The sequence below is a fragment of the Ciconia boyciana genome, chromosome 2 (genome assembly GCF_034638445.1).
Source record: "Ciconia boyciana chromosome 2, ASM3463844v1, whole genome shotgun sequence".
NCBI lineage: Eukaryota > Metazoa > Chordata > Aves > Ciconiiformes > Ciconiidae > Ciconia > Ciconia boyciana.
Window position 1 is genome coordinate 121,997,474 of NC_132935.1, and position 15,033 is coordinate 122,012,506.

At 52.8% G+C, this 15,033-nt stretch overlaps 1 protein-coding gene across 1 annotated transcript in view; it reads left to right on the forward strand.

The window, feature by feature from the left end:
* Positions 1–12,303, forward strand: part of GASK1A (golgi associated kinase 1A) — a 32,820-nt gene extending 20,517 nt beyond the window's left edge. Inside the window, exons 3-6 of the mRNA XM_072851613.1 lie at positions 3,854–4,669; positions 8,617–8,739; positions 9,013–9,116; positions 9,700–12,303. Coding sequence (XP_072707714.1) covers positions 3,854–4,669; positions 8,617–8,739; positions 9,013–9,116; positions 9,700–9,910 — 1,254 coding nt within the window. The 3' untranslated portion in view covers positions 9,911–12,303. The remainder of the gene's footprint in view (positions 1–3,853; positions 4,670–8,616; positions 8,740–9,012; positions 9,117–9,699) is intronic.
* The last annotated feature ends 2,730 nt before the right edge of the window (positions 12,304–15,033 follow it).

Here is a 15,033-nt window from a genome sequence, read left to right on the forward strand (position 1 = left end):
AAAGGCCACATATTTCCATGGCCTCTTTCTAGTTTTAGGGCTGTTTCTTACATTCTTGGATAATGAAGTTTGGGGTTTGTTTTTCTTTTCTTTCAAGCTCAACAAAGCCAATTTGATGCACTTCTTTGAAAAGAAATTGAAAACAGGCTTCTCTGCTTCAAATTCTGCCAAGGTTCAAGTGTCCTGGGAATACAATCTCAAGGATAAAACCCTCCCAACCATGCTTAGAAAGTTTTATCCCTGAGTGGCCAGGCTGCACGGGCTCTCCACCGTGCCACTGGGAGCCCAGGCCGTGCTGTATGTCCCTCTGATGAGCGAGGATATATATTATTTACTTATTGGCATCCTGGAACAAGCAGTACCTCTCTTAAGACTTTTTATGGGGTTTGCCTGTAGCTTGCCCGCTGGGAAATGAACCTAATTTCTAGCAAAGACGTGCTGTACTGTCAGTATGTCAGACTGGCAAAGCAGAGCTGTACGTATGGTTTGCATTTCAGGCTGAATCGAAGCCATAGCTGAAACTGCAGCATTTTTTTTACAGCATGGGCTCAGAGAAAGTCTCTTTGGAAAAGTAGTTACCCTGGGCTTGTAAATAAAGTATTATTTCTGCAATGTTCTATCATCTAGATTCTTAATAAATTTGCAATACTGACTGCCAGAAATAACACAGAGACCGTACTTGCATTTTTTTTTTTTTTTTAATTGTTGATGTGGCAGGGAAACCCTGAAGGGGGCAGGGGTAGGGAGCCTGCGGTGGCCCTCACCCAGCTTCACAGCGCGGGATTTCAAGCTTGGGGTAGGAAAGAAATGAAGCTTTAACATGCGGTGCCCAAACCTGAGCTCACTGACAGAGAAGACAAAGTGGGTTTGGACAGTAATGATGCTTTAACCACTTGGACTGTAAACTGACTTGACATTAAAAACCTGGCAATCGTTGCCATCCATTTGGCATCCACTGCTCTCCAGCTGTGGATTAAAAAGGATTTTTCCTGCAGTGTTGCCAAGGTTCTCCAAATGGCTCCTGTGTGGACCCCCCCGCCCCCCCCCAGGATACTTTGATTTTTGGCAGCCAGGCTCTTTGCACACCCAGGGGTGGTGTAAACGACCAAAGTGTTATTATTAGGGGATAACAAAAAAGATGACCCTGCAAAGCCTCTGTGTAGAAGAAGAGGGTTACGGGGGGGTTTGGCGAGGGTGGGGTGGGCTGTGTCTCTCCAGAGGGGTGGGACTGGGGAAGCGCTGGGACAAGTGCCTGGGGAAGCACAGATTGGGGAGGGAAGTCGGCTGGATGCAGATGGGAGTACTGAGATTTACAGTTAAACCTGTCCATCAGGATTAACTCCATAGATGTCATTGCCGTTAATTCAGCGTGCTTTGAGGTCAGAGAGACAGACTGTGAAGCACTTCTGGTGATGACTTGGAAGAAGTAAGAATATCAGGATATCAGGATCTGGCCTTTTTGTGCTACAGCCTTATTTTACTATGGTTAAGCTGTGATTTAGACATTGCACCTCCCCTAAACTCTTGCTCAGGATGCCAGACCTGGGTTGCGGATGCTTGGGAATAAGCATGCATCTGCACCCTGCAGGACCTGCTTGAAATCCAGGTTTCGGGCAGCTGAGCTCGGGTGCCGCCTGTGTTAGCTGGCATTGGCTACGGGCATGCAGCAAATCATTATCCCACCCAAGCGGGAGGGAGCTGGGGAGCCATCGTAACCAGCCACTCGCCAGAAGTCCTGCTGCCCGTCGGGGGTATTCATGCTCATCCCCTGCCCAGAAAGGGGCCTGAGGCAATCATTTAGCTATGCAGTATGGTGCCTGGAACAGTTAATACCAAGCCTTGAATAACCCTGCTGGTGATCTAGGACAGGACATCACATCACTTTCTGAACAGTCTCACCCTGGAATAGCTCCTTTTTTCACCTTGGGGTTTTAAGGGAGAGGTAAAATGGGGAGTCCCCCGGCAGGTCTCAAAGACAGCCCCAGCTCCCAGCAGAGGCTGGTGTAAGCCACGTGTGAGCACAGAATTTGGCCCAGCAGATGTATTTTGCTGCCCTACATTGTATTTCTAGGAGAGAAACAACTAAGCGAGAGCTATAAAGCTGAGTCACTCCAAATGCACCATCGCTACCTCTTACAAGCTGCATTAAATCTGCCCAGTCCTTGAGAGGGAGACCTCGAAGGAAAACCCCCATTGCTGCTGCCAGTGAGTTGGTGGCTTTGCAGCTCCTCTCATCCACCTTGGCTGATGTAGGGCCCTTGGGAGAGATGTGGCTCCTCACCACGGGGCTGTCTGAAGCAGCTTCCCTGCAGTGAGGGCACGAAGCCTGATGGATTTTAGGGTATAGTGCTGGATCAGCTTATGAAGGGGCTCACGCGCTGGGGTGGCCTGGGGCAGCTTCTCTCGGGGCTGGAGTCGTGCTGGTTGTGGGTCCCGGGAGCCAGCGGGAGCCTGTGGTCCTGAAAGCCCCACGGCTGGAAATGTTTCTGCTCACCCAGCTGCCTTCTGGAAGTCATTCTGGCTGCTGGCTTTCACCCCCCAGCTTTTTAGCTCTTTTTTTTTTTCAGGCTTTTCCTCTTCTAAACAATCTCTTATCCCTTCTTTGGCAATATATTGTCCCGCTGTGTCTGCCATGGATATACTTGTGCTTCCAAAATAAATAATTGTAAAAAAATGTATCCACTTGAACGTCGCCTTGACTTCCAACGTGGGTTCGAGCCACTTGGAAAATCCTGTTGTAAAGCAGAGAAGTGGTGCCAAGGTGCCTTTTGCTGCTCCAGCAGCCTGCAGCGTGTTAGCCCACCTGAGCCCAGGTGAATGTGGCACGGGTGCAGTGTGGCCCAGGGATGGGGTGGGCTGGGGGGGTCTCCCAACCCTGCCCCTCGCTTCCCTCCACCTCATCCCAAACGGGAAGGTGCTGTGCTCAGGGCAGCCCCAGCGCTGTACACGTGGGATTGCTGTAAGCCAAAGGGGAGATATAAGCTTAGCAACGCGGGGAGACTTGCACAGTATTTGCTTGTAGCTGCCTTTCTAGCCTATATAATTTTTGTAAGTCCCTTCAGAGTAGAAAGTATGACTAAAGGGGGAGGGGGGAAGCTGTGCGTTTAAAGATATATACACCAAAACTCAGTAGTACCTGTCTAAAGGCAGTTCCTTGGTGCTGGGAATCAGAATATTTTAGGTTTCAGATACAGCAGTTTGCATGCTTTTTAAATATAGGCACTTGGAGCTGCCTTGCTTCTGCCGGACGCGGTGATGGGCAGAGCTCCAGAGGCCGTGTCTCGGCACGTGTTGAGACGTCCTCCGAACAAGGGTGCGGGGATCCGGGTTATGGGCTGAGTGCCCAACCGGGGTAGGAGCCACTGAGGGTGTCTGGAGTAAGGTCTGAAGATAAAAACCTTGTAGGAACTGGAAAGTGTTCGCATCCAGCCAGGAATTTGCTCTGGTTTGGTCTATTTTTTTTTTCTTTTTTTGTTTCTTGAATCTTTAAAGCAAAATATTTGACCATGAAGAATTCATCACCCATAAGGTGATCCTGTACATCAGTGCTGCAGACATGGCAACCTCCGTGGTGGGTCAGCCCTTGCCCTGCCTGGCTTCTGAAGGGACTGCAGCTAATTTCTGGCACAAATCATGCCGCCAGCCGTACCTCTCCTGCCACGGTGCTGCGGAGGCAGCGAGCGCTTGGGGAACACCTTTCCCAGGGAGCACACAAACAGAGGGGCTGCTCCTCCAAAGCAAACCCCTTTAAGCTTATTGAGAGCTCTGCCTGGGGCACACAGGTCTGGGGGATCCCCCGGCCATAGCACCCCATGGGGACCCCTGGTAATGCTCTCCCTTTCTCTCCCCACAGGCCCAGCGACCGTGGCGGAGGACAAAGCTGAAGCCCCCCGCCCCGGCGGCCCTCGGGGTGCTGCTGGCCCTGGCCCTGCTGGCCCTTGCCCGCCTGCCCCCATCGCTGGACTGCTCCCCCCACCTGCCACCAGCATCGTCCCCCCCTAGCCCCTGGCAGGCGGTGGCCACCCCCCTATCCAGGGGACGAGCCCGCAGCGAGAGGCCCCCCGTGCCCCCCGCTCGCCTGCGGTGGGACCAGCCCCCCGGCCGGGGCAGGAGGCGGCGGCGGGGGCCGGCGGGGGATGCTCCCCTGTGGCTCTCTGACGATGACCTCCAGAAGATGCAGCTGCTGGCTGGTGGGCGGGTGGTCTCCAAAACCCGCGTCCCGGCCCACGGGCAAGTCCTGCGAGTGGGGCTGCGGGCCGTGGGGGATGCCGAGGGGGACGCCTCGCCAGCCGGCCCGGAGGGGGACTGCCGGGACGGGCGCTGTGGGCTCATCAAGCGCCCCGGGGACCTCTACGAGGTGCTGGCCTTCCACCTGGACAGGGTGCTGGGGCTGAACCGCAGCCTGCCCGCCGTGGCCCGGCGCTTCACCAGCCACCTCCTGCCCTACAGCTACACCGACGGCTCCCTGCGACCCATCATCTGGTGGGCGCCCGACCTCCGGCACCTGGAGGACGCCAACAACGACCAGAACTCCTGCGCCCTGGGGTGGCTGCAGTACCAGGAGATGCTGCAGCCCCGTGGACCGACGCTGGTGGCCGGGGATGCTCCCTGCTCTAGCATCCCACGCAGCGAGTGGAGTCGCCTGGCCCTCTTCGACTTTCTCCTGCAGGTAGGGCTGGAGTGATGGAGACCACCTGTCCCACTGGCTGTGCCACCCGCGTCCCCCTGCTCCGGCACCTGCCTTGTCTGAGCGTGGTCTCCTTCTCTTCTGCAAGGTTGCATAGGCTGTGGTTTCCTGGGATGTTTTTCACTCGTTAGCTAACGGGGAGCAGAGGACTTTTGTGCAGAAGAGGTTTGGCCCGAGCACGGTCCGTGCTTGGGACTTGCAGGGAAATGCAGGCAGGTTTTGGATGCAGCGAGTCCGCTCTCACGTGGCCGAGCTTTCTCCCTGCGTGGCTCCGTTGGCTCCACTTGGTGCGGATGCCGGCAGCGCCTCGGGACGGGGCAACCCTAGGGACAAGCAGCATGGTCTGCATCAGCCTCATCGGATCCAACGCCAGGGATGCGCTGCTGGCGCTGAAAATCAGGAGCCCTGCCCCTTCGTATGGCACTGCTTTCCTCCTCCTCCTCCTCCTCCTCCTCAGGATTAATAGTGCTTAATCTTCTGTCTGGAAAATCATACCCTGCTGCTACGAGGGATTACGACAGCGTCCCAGGGAGTTATCATTTCTTAGAGGGCAGCTGTGAGGAGGCAAAAGTGGTTTCTATGGAAAAAAAAGTCTGTTTAGGCACCTCAGGGCTGGAGCTTTGATTATCAGACAAGGAGAAACTGCCTGAAAGGGCAAGTATTAAAATAACAAAAGAAAGAAAGGAAGAAAGAAAAAAAAAGACTATTAAAATATGTGTTCTCATTACTCTCTCTTTTTTGCTTTGGCAAAGCTTGACCATTAATCTTTACAGCCTCAGACTATGGCTGGCAGAGGCGGAGCAGTCCTGGCTGGGCTTGGAAATATTTTAGCTGAAATAGCCAGAGAAATGAGAAGATTAACCAACCCTTTTCCCTTCCCCAGGCCAAAATGCCATTGAGTGCAATGGAAAGGCTGAGTCTCCAGGGCAAAGCATCTAGTTTTGGAGACTTTCCCTCAGAGGGATGAAGCAGCGCAATGATAAATCCAAGGGCAATCCACAGGTTTTCCTCACTAACTCCAATGGGATCCTTCCATGTGGAAAAGTCACGTAAAGAGGCACCAAGTCAGCAGGACGTTCTAGAAGTGAAATAGCATCCTTCAGAAATGGCTTTGGCCTCTCACAGCCCTTGCCGGGGAAGGAGAAGCTGCGAGCTTTGAACCCTGCTGTACATTGACATTGAAATCTTGGCTGTTTTCTTCACTTAGCTTTAAAATTGGGCGGCTTCTATATTGATTTCTCTTGCTGTTTGCCATAAGGGAACACCCTTCTCAGTACAAAGCTTTACTGGGGGCAAAACGCCGAGCCTGGCGGAAAGGGGGCAGCTGCTGATGGCTTTGTCCTGCTCTTTTGAAAGGGCCAAAAATACATCAATTCTGAAGCCCTGCAGTCGTGTGCCTGCCCTGCAGCACCCACTTCCCAGAGAGGGGGAGAGCAAGGAAGCTTTCCCGGGGGGAAGCCTTCCCAGCTGAGTCACGGCTGGAAAGCCCCGTCGGACCCAGGGGGATGCTCTGGGGCGGTTGAGCTTCGCGTGGGACCAAAGAGGGGCTGAAGGGGAGCTTCTCAGAGGGTTTGAGCTTGGATGGGAGAAGGTGTGGCTCACGCATTTGTGTTCCAGCAGATCTAGTGTCTTGTTCATTAGAGCCATTTAGGCTTTGAGGAGGATAAATTAATATAAACAACCTGGGGAGGGCCAGGGGGAGGGAGGGTTCATCAACACGTCAGTGGTGCTCTTTGCATCGCCACAACTGGCTGATCCATCTTCCGTGGCTCCACTTGGGCACCAGGTCCGGCCTCCACCTCGCACCTCCACAGGTCCAGTGCCGATCCACCTCGGTTTCACAGGCACTCGTGGGCAGGTGAATGGAGGCCTGAGCACATTTAATGTCTCTGTAAGTCATCTCAGGTTGTCTTCACCTTTTGTGCAGCCTGGAAAACAACGTAGCAGGTGAGAGAAACTGGTGTGCTGAGCTTTCCAGTAGATAGACCAAGGAGATGCGTGCAGGAAATGTGATGTTTTCTTTCATTTTAAGACATTTTGTGTCAGAAGATGCTCTAGCAATTTTAACCGGTGGGTCTCCCGATGGAGAAATGCTGACCCAAGTGCTTCATTATTGACCCATGTCATGCTGACTCAGTGCTTATCTGGATATTAGGAAATTTTACTTCACTGAAAGGGTGGTCAAGCACTGGAACAGGCTGCCCAGGGAAGTGGTTGAGTCGCCATCCCTGGAGGTATTTAAAAGACGTTTGGATGAGGAGCTTATGGACATGGTGTAGTGGTGGTCTTGGTAGTGTTAGGTTTACGGTTGGACTCGATGATCTTAAAGGTCTTTTCCAACCCGTGCAACTCTGTGACTCTGTGATTAAACCTCAGGAAACAGAAGGATTTGTTAAGGGACTCTGGTGTGGGACTAATCTTGCTTCTCAAAGGGTTATGAATATAATGGCCATGGAAATAAAACTTTGTGTTTCCTGCAGCATCTTCTCCAGTGCTTGATTAGTGTTTGGGTTCAGGCTGAACTCTCTCTCAAAGCACAGCCTGTAATTGGTAAGTTTTGCTAATTATCAGGGTAAGGGGAATAGACAGCCACTGTGGGTCACTTGGTTTCCATCTGGTTATCACCTGCAGATCTCCCTGCGCTCACCTGAGACTTGCTCCAGCCCTCCCAGCAGCTCCAGGAGCTTCTCTGCACCCCAGGCCCTGGCTCCTGGGTCGGCACCAGCAATCCTGAGCAAGCAAGCGAGTTGGACGCCTTTGTGCTCCAACTGGAAAATAGATTTATTTTATATATATGTATATATATTTAAAGGAGAGATATATATATATATGGGGGGGGGGGTTTGCTGTAATGTTGTAAACAGGCCTCGGGAGCTGGAGGCGGTGAGGCAGCCCCTCTGCATGGCCGTGGCAGCACGCAGCCATGGGGAGGGCTGTTGACAGCCAGCGAGGTCCTGTCTGCCCTACAGGCCACCGCAGAGGATGCGCTGGCTTCTTATGACAAAGCTGAGGAAGCTTCGTGAATACCAGGGCAGGGTTATTGAAGCCGGGTCTGACAGAGATTTATTTCTTTTGTAAGTCCCTTGTCTCTCCGAGGTGTGAGTGAAACACTGGAAGCTGCCAAGCAGCACCGGGGTTTGTGCAGGGATTTGGGGTGGGAAGCAGAGGGCTTGACAGCCTCAACAGCACAGAGCCTTAACAGTGCCTGCAAATAATTAAACACAAATGTAGTTAAAACAAGTCACCATGGCCTAACTTAAATGTCAGGCGTGCTCTGTATAACACACAGATTGCTTTTTCCCTTGCAGATCCTTTTCCATTCATCTTCTTTCCATTGAGAGCTGCTTAGGTTACTGGTAGGGTGGATGAAAGGGTGTATATGAGCTGGGAGCCAGATGAAACCATCATCCAGTGCACCAAGACTCAGCCTGAGGAAAAAAAATAATCTCTTTTTGAGGTTTCAAAACCTAGGTTTCCTTGGGTGCTTTGGGATTTTTTTTTACATTCATTGCCATGTACGTCTTCCCTTGGTTTCAGCACCTAGGTTTCCTTGAGTGCTTTGGGTTTTTTTTTCACATTTGTTGCCATGTACGTCTTCCCTTGGTTTCAGCTGGAAGCATGACCCGTTTGCTCTGTGCAAATATGGAGTAGCAATGTACCAGATGCAGGTGTCTGAAACTCCAGCCAGAAAGCCTGACACCGTCACCTTTGTCAGTCTCTTCTCCAAGCCAAAAACTTTTGCAAGTCAGCTCAGCTTTTGAATGCTTCCCTGCCTCTCTCTCACTCACCAGTGTACGCAGCTTTTCCATTTCATGTCTACTGAGGATCCTTAGAAACTTTTTGTTTTCCTCCAAGCAAAAAAAGTTTACAGTTGGACCTCCCCGCCCCAGGCACTCGTCCCCGCTAAGGTCCCCAAATGTCTCCTGCAGGTTCACGACCGCCTGGACCGCTACTGCTGTGGGTTTCAGCCCGATCCCTCTGAGCCCTGCGTGGAGGAGATGCTCCACGAGAAGTGCCGAAACCCGGCGGAGCTGGTCCTGGTCCACATCCTGGTACGTCCCCCCGCTCCCCAGGGGCTGCTCTGGGGCTACGACGAAGGAGGCTGGGAGGCACTTGCAGGGCTGCTGTTGCAGCAAGGGGGACATAGGTCCCATGCTGATGCGGGGTCCACGGTGGGAGGTGTGCCTCGGCATGGAGGGACCTGGGCTTTGGCAGCTGATGGCCCCCAGATGCTCTCAGGATTATTCAATGCGTTAAAAAGCAGCCTAAACACCCAAAACAGTGACTCCCAGCAGTAAGGGAACTTCTTCCCGTCCCGCTGGCAGGTCCGGAGGAGTGCGCCATCCCGCTTGGTGTTCATCGACAATGCGGGCAGGCCACAGCACCCCGAGGAGAAGCTCAACTTCAGGCTCCTGCAAGGCATAGACAGGTAGGAAGGGCGATGTGCACCCTCCCGGGGGCACATCCCAGGCGAGGGCTGAGCTTGCACGCGCGGGATGGACACCAGCCCTATGTGCACACCTTTGTGCCTTCCCTGGCCTCCCCGGTCGGGCACCCCTGTGAAGCGGGGCCATCTCCCACCCAGAATGGGGCAGGTGGGTGGGCTCCCAAGCCCATCACATGTGCCCCCGCCCTGAAACTGGCTCTTCATCCTGCTCTGGGTGGCTGATGGCAGTCTCCAAAGCCTCTTTTCCCCTCTTTAATTGGCAGCTGCACAAAAATAACGAATAATCAGGTATTTAGGCATTTCTGGCGTTGTTGCCCATCAGGCATTTGGCACGCTATCGCCCCCTTGATTTGGAGCTCGTTTGGATCTGTTTCTGATGGAGCTGTCCTGCATGCTCACCATGGGCAGAGTTTGAAGCAGGAGGCTCCTCATCCCGTGTTCATCTGGGTGGACATGCATTTCTTCTCGAAGCACCGGGGTGGCCTTTGCTTGGGTGCCCTGCTGCTGCCCTCCTCCCTGCTCAGCCTTCCCTGGGTAACCCCTTCCCTCCCTCTCTCTTCTGCAGCTTCCCGGCAGCGGCGGTGGCCACGCTGCGGTCGGGCAGGTTGCAGAGCCTGCTGCTGGAGTCGCTGCGTGTGGACCGGGAGCTCTGGGAGAGTCAGGGCGGTGCCGAGGGCCTGAGACCCTTGCTTCGGACCATTGACAGGCGGGCACGTGTCCTGCTGCGGTACATCCAGGAGCGCAACCTGACGGTGTTTGGGGACTCACCCCGCTGAACCAGCCTCTGGCCGGCACAGCGCGCCTGCCTTGCAAATCCCGGCAGCAATGGATGTACCTCATGCCCTCGGCGTGGGCAATGTGAGACTGCGTGTGGGTGCTTACCTCTCCAAAAGGTGTCCCCCCCTTGTAGAATGCCCTGGAAAAGGAGACAAGATCGCAGGGAGTAGGAAAGAGAAGTAGGAGACGTCTCCTGAAACAACCCACAACTGCTTGAGAAAGGCGTTAAGCAACATTTACCAAGCAATGACCTCAGCATGGATTTTCAAAGGGGGCACATCCATGAGGATTTTGGGGAATTTTGGGTGCCTTCACCCCCCACTCCCTCAGCAACTTTGAAAACTGGAGACTTGGGCTACTGAACAGCCTACAGGGACCCTCGTAAGGGTTAAAGAAGTGGTGAGAGGCACTGCTCAAGGCTGGGGAAGTCACTGGCAGCCTTTTCATGGCTTGCACTGGGCTTTTTGATGATGCCTTTGCTGTTTCCAAAACATTACAGCGGAGAGGCTGGAGCAGCATGGGGGGAAGGCAGAGGGGAGCTTTCTAAATGGATTAAGCAGGGACAAGTCGCCTGAGCCGATTTCTGTCTTACCCCCATGGAGGAGGTGATGTGTGCCTGGGAGCGGGTGTAAACCACTGCCTGAAGCCGTGGCCAGGCGGGACCCTGGACGCGCAGGCAGCGCCTGGCAGCAGCTGCCATCACGGAGCCTGTGGTGCCGTCGTCCCCGCGTGCCGTGTGCCGTGCCTTGGCAGGGCTGGGCTGCTGCCCGGGTGCATTTCGAATGTGGGATTTGAAGGTTGCAATCTCTCACCCACTCTTTCCCTTCGCTGTCAGGGGATTAAAACTCAAACCTACCCCGAGCGTGTGAGAAGCGTTCCTGCCTGCTCTCTTAGGCATGGCTGCATGAACCTCTTTCCAAGGTTTGCAGAAAAATCTTTTAACAAAAATGCCAAGCTATTTCAGCAGAAGGCAATCGAGTGCAAAATGCTTTCTGAGCATGCTGGAACCTCTGGCAGAGCCCATCCTGCTCCTGTCACCTCCTTAGGCTCTTGCCCAGCAGCCCACTATGATGGGGCACAGCAGCATCCCAGCCAGGCAAGTCCTCAAGTATCAGGGCCAAGAGAAAATTCAAAAACAAAATTAAGAGGAGGAAAAAAGATACAGGGATGGGCTCTGCCAGAGCCTCTCGCTCTCCACGGCATGTTTCCCTGCAGAGGCATGCAGTCAGTGTTTGCTTGGCAGGAGCAGCCGGCTCCTGGCCCGTGGGCTGGTGGTTTGCCACCATGAGAAGTCTTTTTAAAGGGGCATCAGGGAGCAACCCTCTATTTCTCCAGTGCTACAGGTGGAGCCTCCATGCTTGAGGCACCCCAAGTCACTCGTGCCTTTGGAAAGTCTCAGTGAGACCGACATGGGCGCCCAAGCTGTGCTGCTGTCCCATTGCCCCAGCTTTGAAGAACACGGCCACCCCTGCAGTGGGAGAGGCAGAAAGGGTGGGCATTCATGCCTTCCCTGCTCCAGGCATCTCAGTGACTTGTCAGTTATAGAGCCTGCAAGGGGATTCTTTAACACCCATGCTGATAAGCACAAGCAATTACCTTTTTTTCTTTTTTCCTCTTGCTTAAGAGAAGATGAAGTGAGGCTTGGGTGACATGAATCAACAAGCACGTGCTCTCAGAAAGTGTCGGCACTCAACATCACGGGCACATCAGCATCCAGAGTGCTGGCAGCATCTTCCTGGAGTCCTGCCCTCCAGTTAGCCGAGGAAAGCCTTTTCCCCAGCACTTCTCCACCCCATGAGGTATCACCCTGTTTGCCATGCCATGGGACAGATGACTGTCGGGAAGCCCCGCTAAAGCCCAAATCATGGGGATTCATTACTGGGAGGTGAGCTTCGCCTGTAAGCGTGGAGGAGAACAAAATAACTCATCCTGGGTCCTGTGAAAAGCCGTGCCCAAGCACAGCCTTATATGAATAAAGGAGACTAAATGTAACATAATTAAATCCAGAAAATATGCTGTGAAAAGCTACGTGGTAACAAGAGTATTAGTTAAGATGTGTGGCATCAGTTATAGTCTTGTTTTTCTCATTAAAATGAGAAATTTCATTAAAAGAGAGGTTTTCATCCCATGTAAGCCAAGTTCTCAACGAGAAGTGAGAGGAAGGTGGGGCACTGGGTGGTGGCCAAAGCTGTTGACTTTGCTGCACTGGAACAGCAGCTTTTGCCTTGCCTCTGGTTGCATCTCTGGCCTCCGGTTGCATCTCTGGCCTCCAGTTGCATCTGCTTGACCTTAACATTGCACAGGGTAGTGGGGGTTTTTCTAGGGTTTTTTTGCATTTTCTCAGTTGTACCATGAGTTTGCTGGCTAAATACATGTGGGAACAGTTATGCATGTGAATAAAAATTGCTCTTGATTTAACAAAGAGCCATGTATGGATAAGCGAGAGAAGCAAAAGCCATGATCTCGCTGAGACCGATCATTAGGCTCCTCTAATTAGGCATTTTTTCCATGGGCTTGTCTATGTAGCCAGCAAAGCGCACAGGCCCAGAACTGTGGTCATGGCCGTTCAGAGAAATCCATGGACTGCTCTGGCCATTTCAGCCGTTACCACATAGCGTCGGGTTTGGTTTGCTCCAGCTATGAATGTGTCATATTTCATATGATAAACTTATTTTTATGGGTTTATAATGTAGTTATAAAAATTCACTTGGGGCCATGCTTGACAAACTTCTCATCTCGGGAGCGATCCTGTTTCAACCAAATTTCACTGGGCATCATCACGGATCCTGTTGGGGTGGAGTAACAAAAAAAGGACACGGTACAAGCTGGCTGCAGAGCTGGGGCAGGACTGCTTTGGCTTTAAGAAGGCAGCAGCAGCTAAGCAAGGGCAAAAATAGTGGAGAAACAAGTTAAGGCACCTTCCCTGGGCTTGCAAGAGCTGAAGTGCAAGTGGCTCCCAGTGGGGGCAATTAAACGCAACCCCCATCCTACGGAGGATGCTCTTGCTAGCATCACTGTGACAGGACGGAGAAGAGCAGCAGCAAGGCGCCAAGACCATTGGGAAAGTGAAGCCATCTGCATGCGGGTGCCCCTGGGGGCCCAGCAACACGGGCACGAGGCGCCGCTTGCTCCACATGTCACCCAAAAAGACCCAGGGCGAAAGCCCGATGCAGCCGTCCTCTGCCTTGTTCTTCCCTTTGTCACTTCAAGAGCTGCTGGAAAAGCCCGTAAGGTTTTCCCTGAGGTGCCAGGCAGCGCTCCCGCTGGGGGTCCTTGCAGCAGGGCATCCCTGTGGCACCCTCATGCCCAGCCTTGGCACCCCAGGAATGTGCTGCTTGCTGCCAGCACTTGGGGAATAGGTTGAGAGCACGGGCATGCACCCTCACAGGGCTTCACTAGGAGGAAACTGTTTCTTTTCACAGTGACTGAAGTGGCATGATCTGTGTTTAACAGACCTGTGGCTGCACACTGCCCTTCAGCTGGAAGAAAACAGGGCTGGAGGAAGGCAGGCAGGGGCCAAATTGGCTCCGGCCAACTGAACACACGTACACGCGTGCATGCGTGCAACCACATGCACGCCACCCCACCCACGTGCATGCATGCACCCACGCTTGCACCCACCCACCCCTATGTATGCACGCACCCGCACATGCACCCAGACACGCGCACACATGCACGCGTGCACACGCGTGCGCGCACATCCTCCATGCACACAGACACCCACCCCGACCCCCCCAAAGGCACACTGCTCCTGTTCAGCCTGTTCTTAACCCTCCAAAGCTGCTGACGCCCGAATGCCTCCCAACAGCCTGCTCCCGTGCTTTGCTGGCCGCACCCTCTGTAAACTCAATGCCTTTTTGCTGCATTTAATGGCCACTTCTTGAGCTGCCCGTTGCGGCCACAGGACACTAAACAGCCTTTGCAGCAGCCCCGTACAGACCTCACAGAACACCCCGAGCACCCACTGAAGCCACCCACTCCCTGGGGATGACACCAGTGGGGTGGCACTCTGGGGTGGCACTCGGAGACCCCACAAGATGCTCAGCAAAAACTGCCCAAGCAGCTCTATGCCCCCGTGGGTGAAGCATGGGCCGGCTGCTGCCTGAAAGGCAAGAGCTAGCAAGTAAATCCAAATTTATTGTTAAATCTCTGGATATAAAAATAATCTGGCTTTTAGAAAGCAATTTATTTATGCTTTCAGTACTTGCTTAAATATTTATGTGGAAAAGGAAAAAAAAATCCACTCCAACATAGGACTATCATTGTAGCGACGGCCTTTAAGATTAATGGAAGTAAATTAGCCTGATGTTTTATTTACATGCAGCAAAGCAATAGATAAACTCTCCTCGTGATGGATTTTCTTCATTAGTTGGGCAAACGCCTAAGGTACAGCTTTTGACATTGTTTCTTCCAAGTGTTTAGACAAACAGTTTATCAAAAGCGTATAAAATTGTCAGGAAACGAAGCAGATTAATGACCAGTAAAGGGAAGATCATTGAATTTATGATATAAGTAGCAGTATCACTGGAGCTTAAGAAATGGCTTATTAGATAACCAACATGTACATGCATACAGAAGCACTGAGCCCCCCCCCGAGATCCACCGCCCCGGCAGCGGCTGCTCCCCAGATCGTCCCTTCATGGGGGTCTCTGCACTGAGGCTTCACCTCCCTCCTCCTTCCCTCTCCTTAGGTCTGGGTTTATTCTGTAACTCTCTCATTAGAGCTTGTGAACATATTATTTCCTCCCAATTAAAAACCTCTTAGACTGGAACAGCTTCAGGGACGATAACCTTGTCTTCGTGTCTGCAATAATGGTTTCCGCAACTTAATGTGGCGATTTTGGCTGCTATTACAGCAGCGGTAATCATACCAATAACAACAACAATAATATATAGGACTTCTCCGGTCTTTTGATTCTTCGGAAAAAATCCCCCAGCATTAGCGGTTTATGGATCCCAATTGCTCCTCCAGCAATTACCTCTGGAATGATAATTAGCTGTCAGAGAAGGCAAATGGGGAAAAGGAGACCGGGAACCTGAGGGAAAGGAAACATTCCTTGCCATGGCAGAGGGGCTGCACCTACGGGCATCCGAGGTCTCTGCCCCCCCAGACATGGGCTCA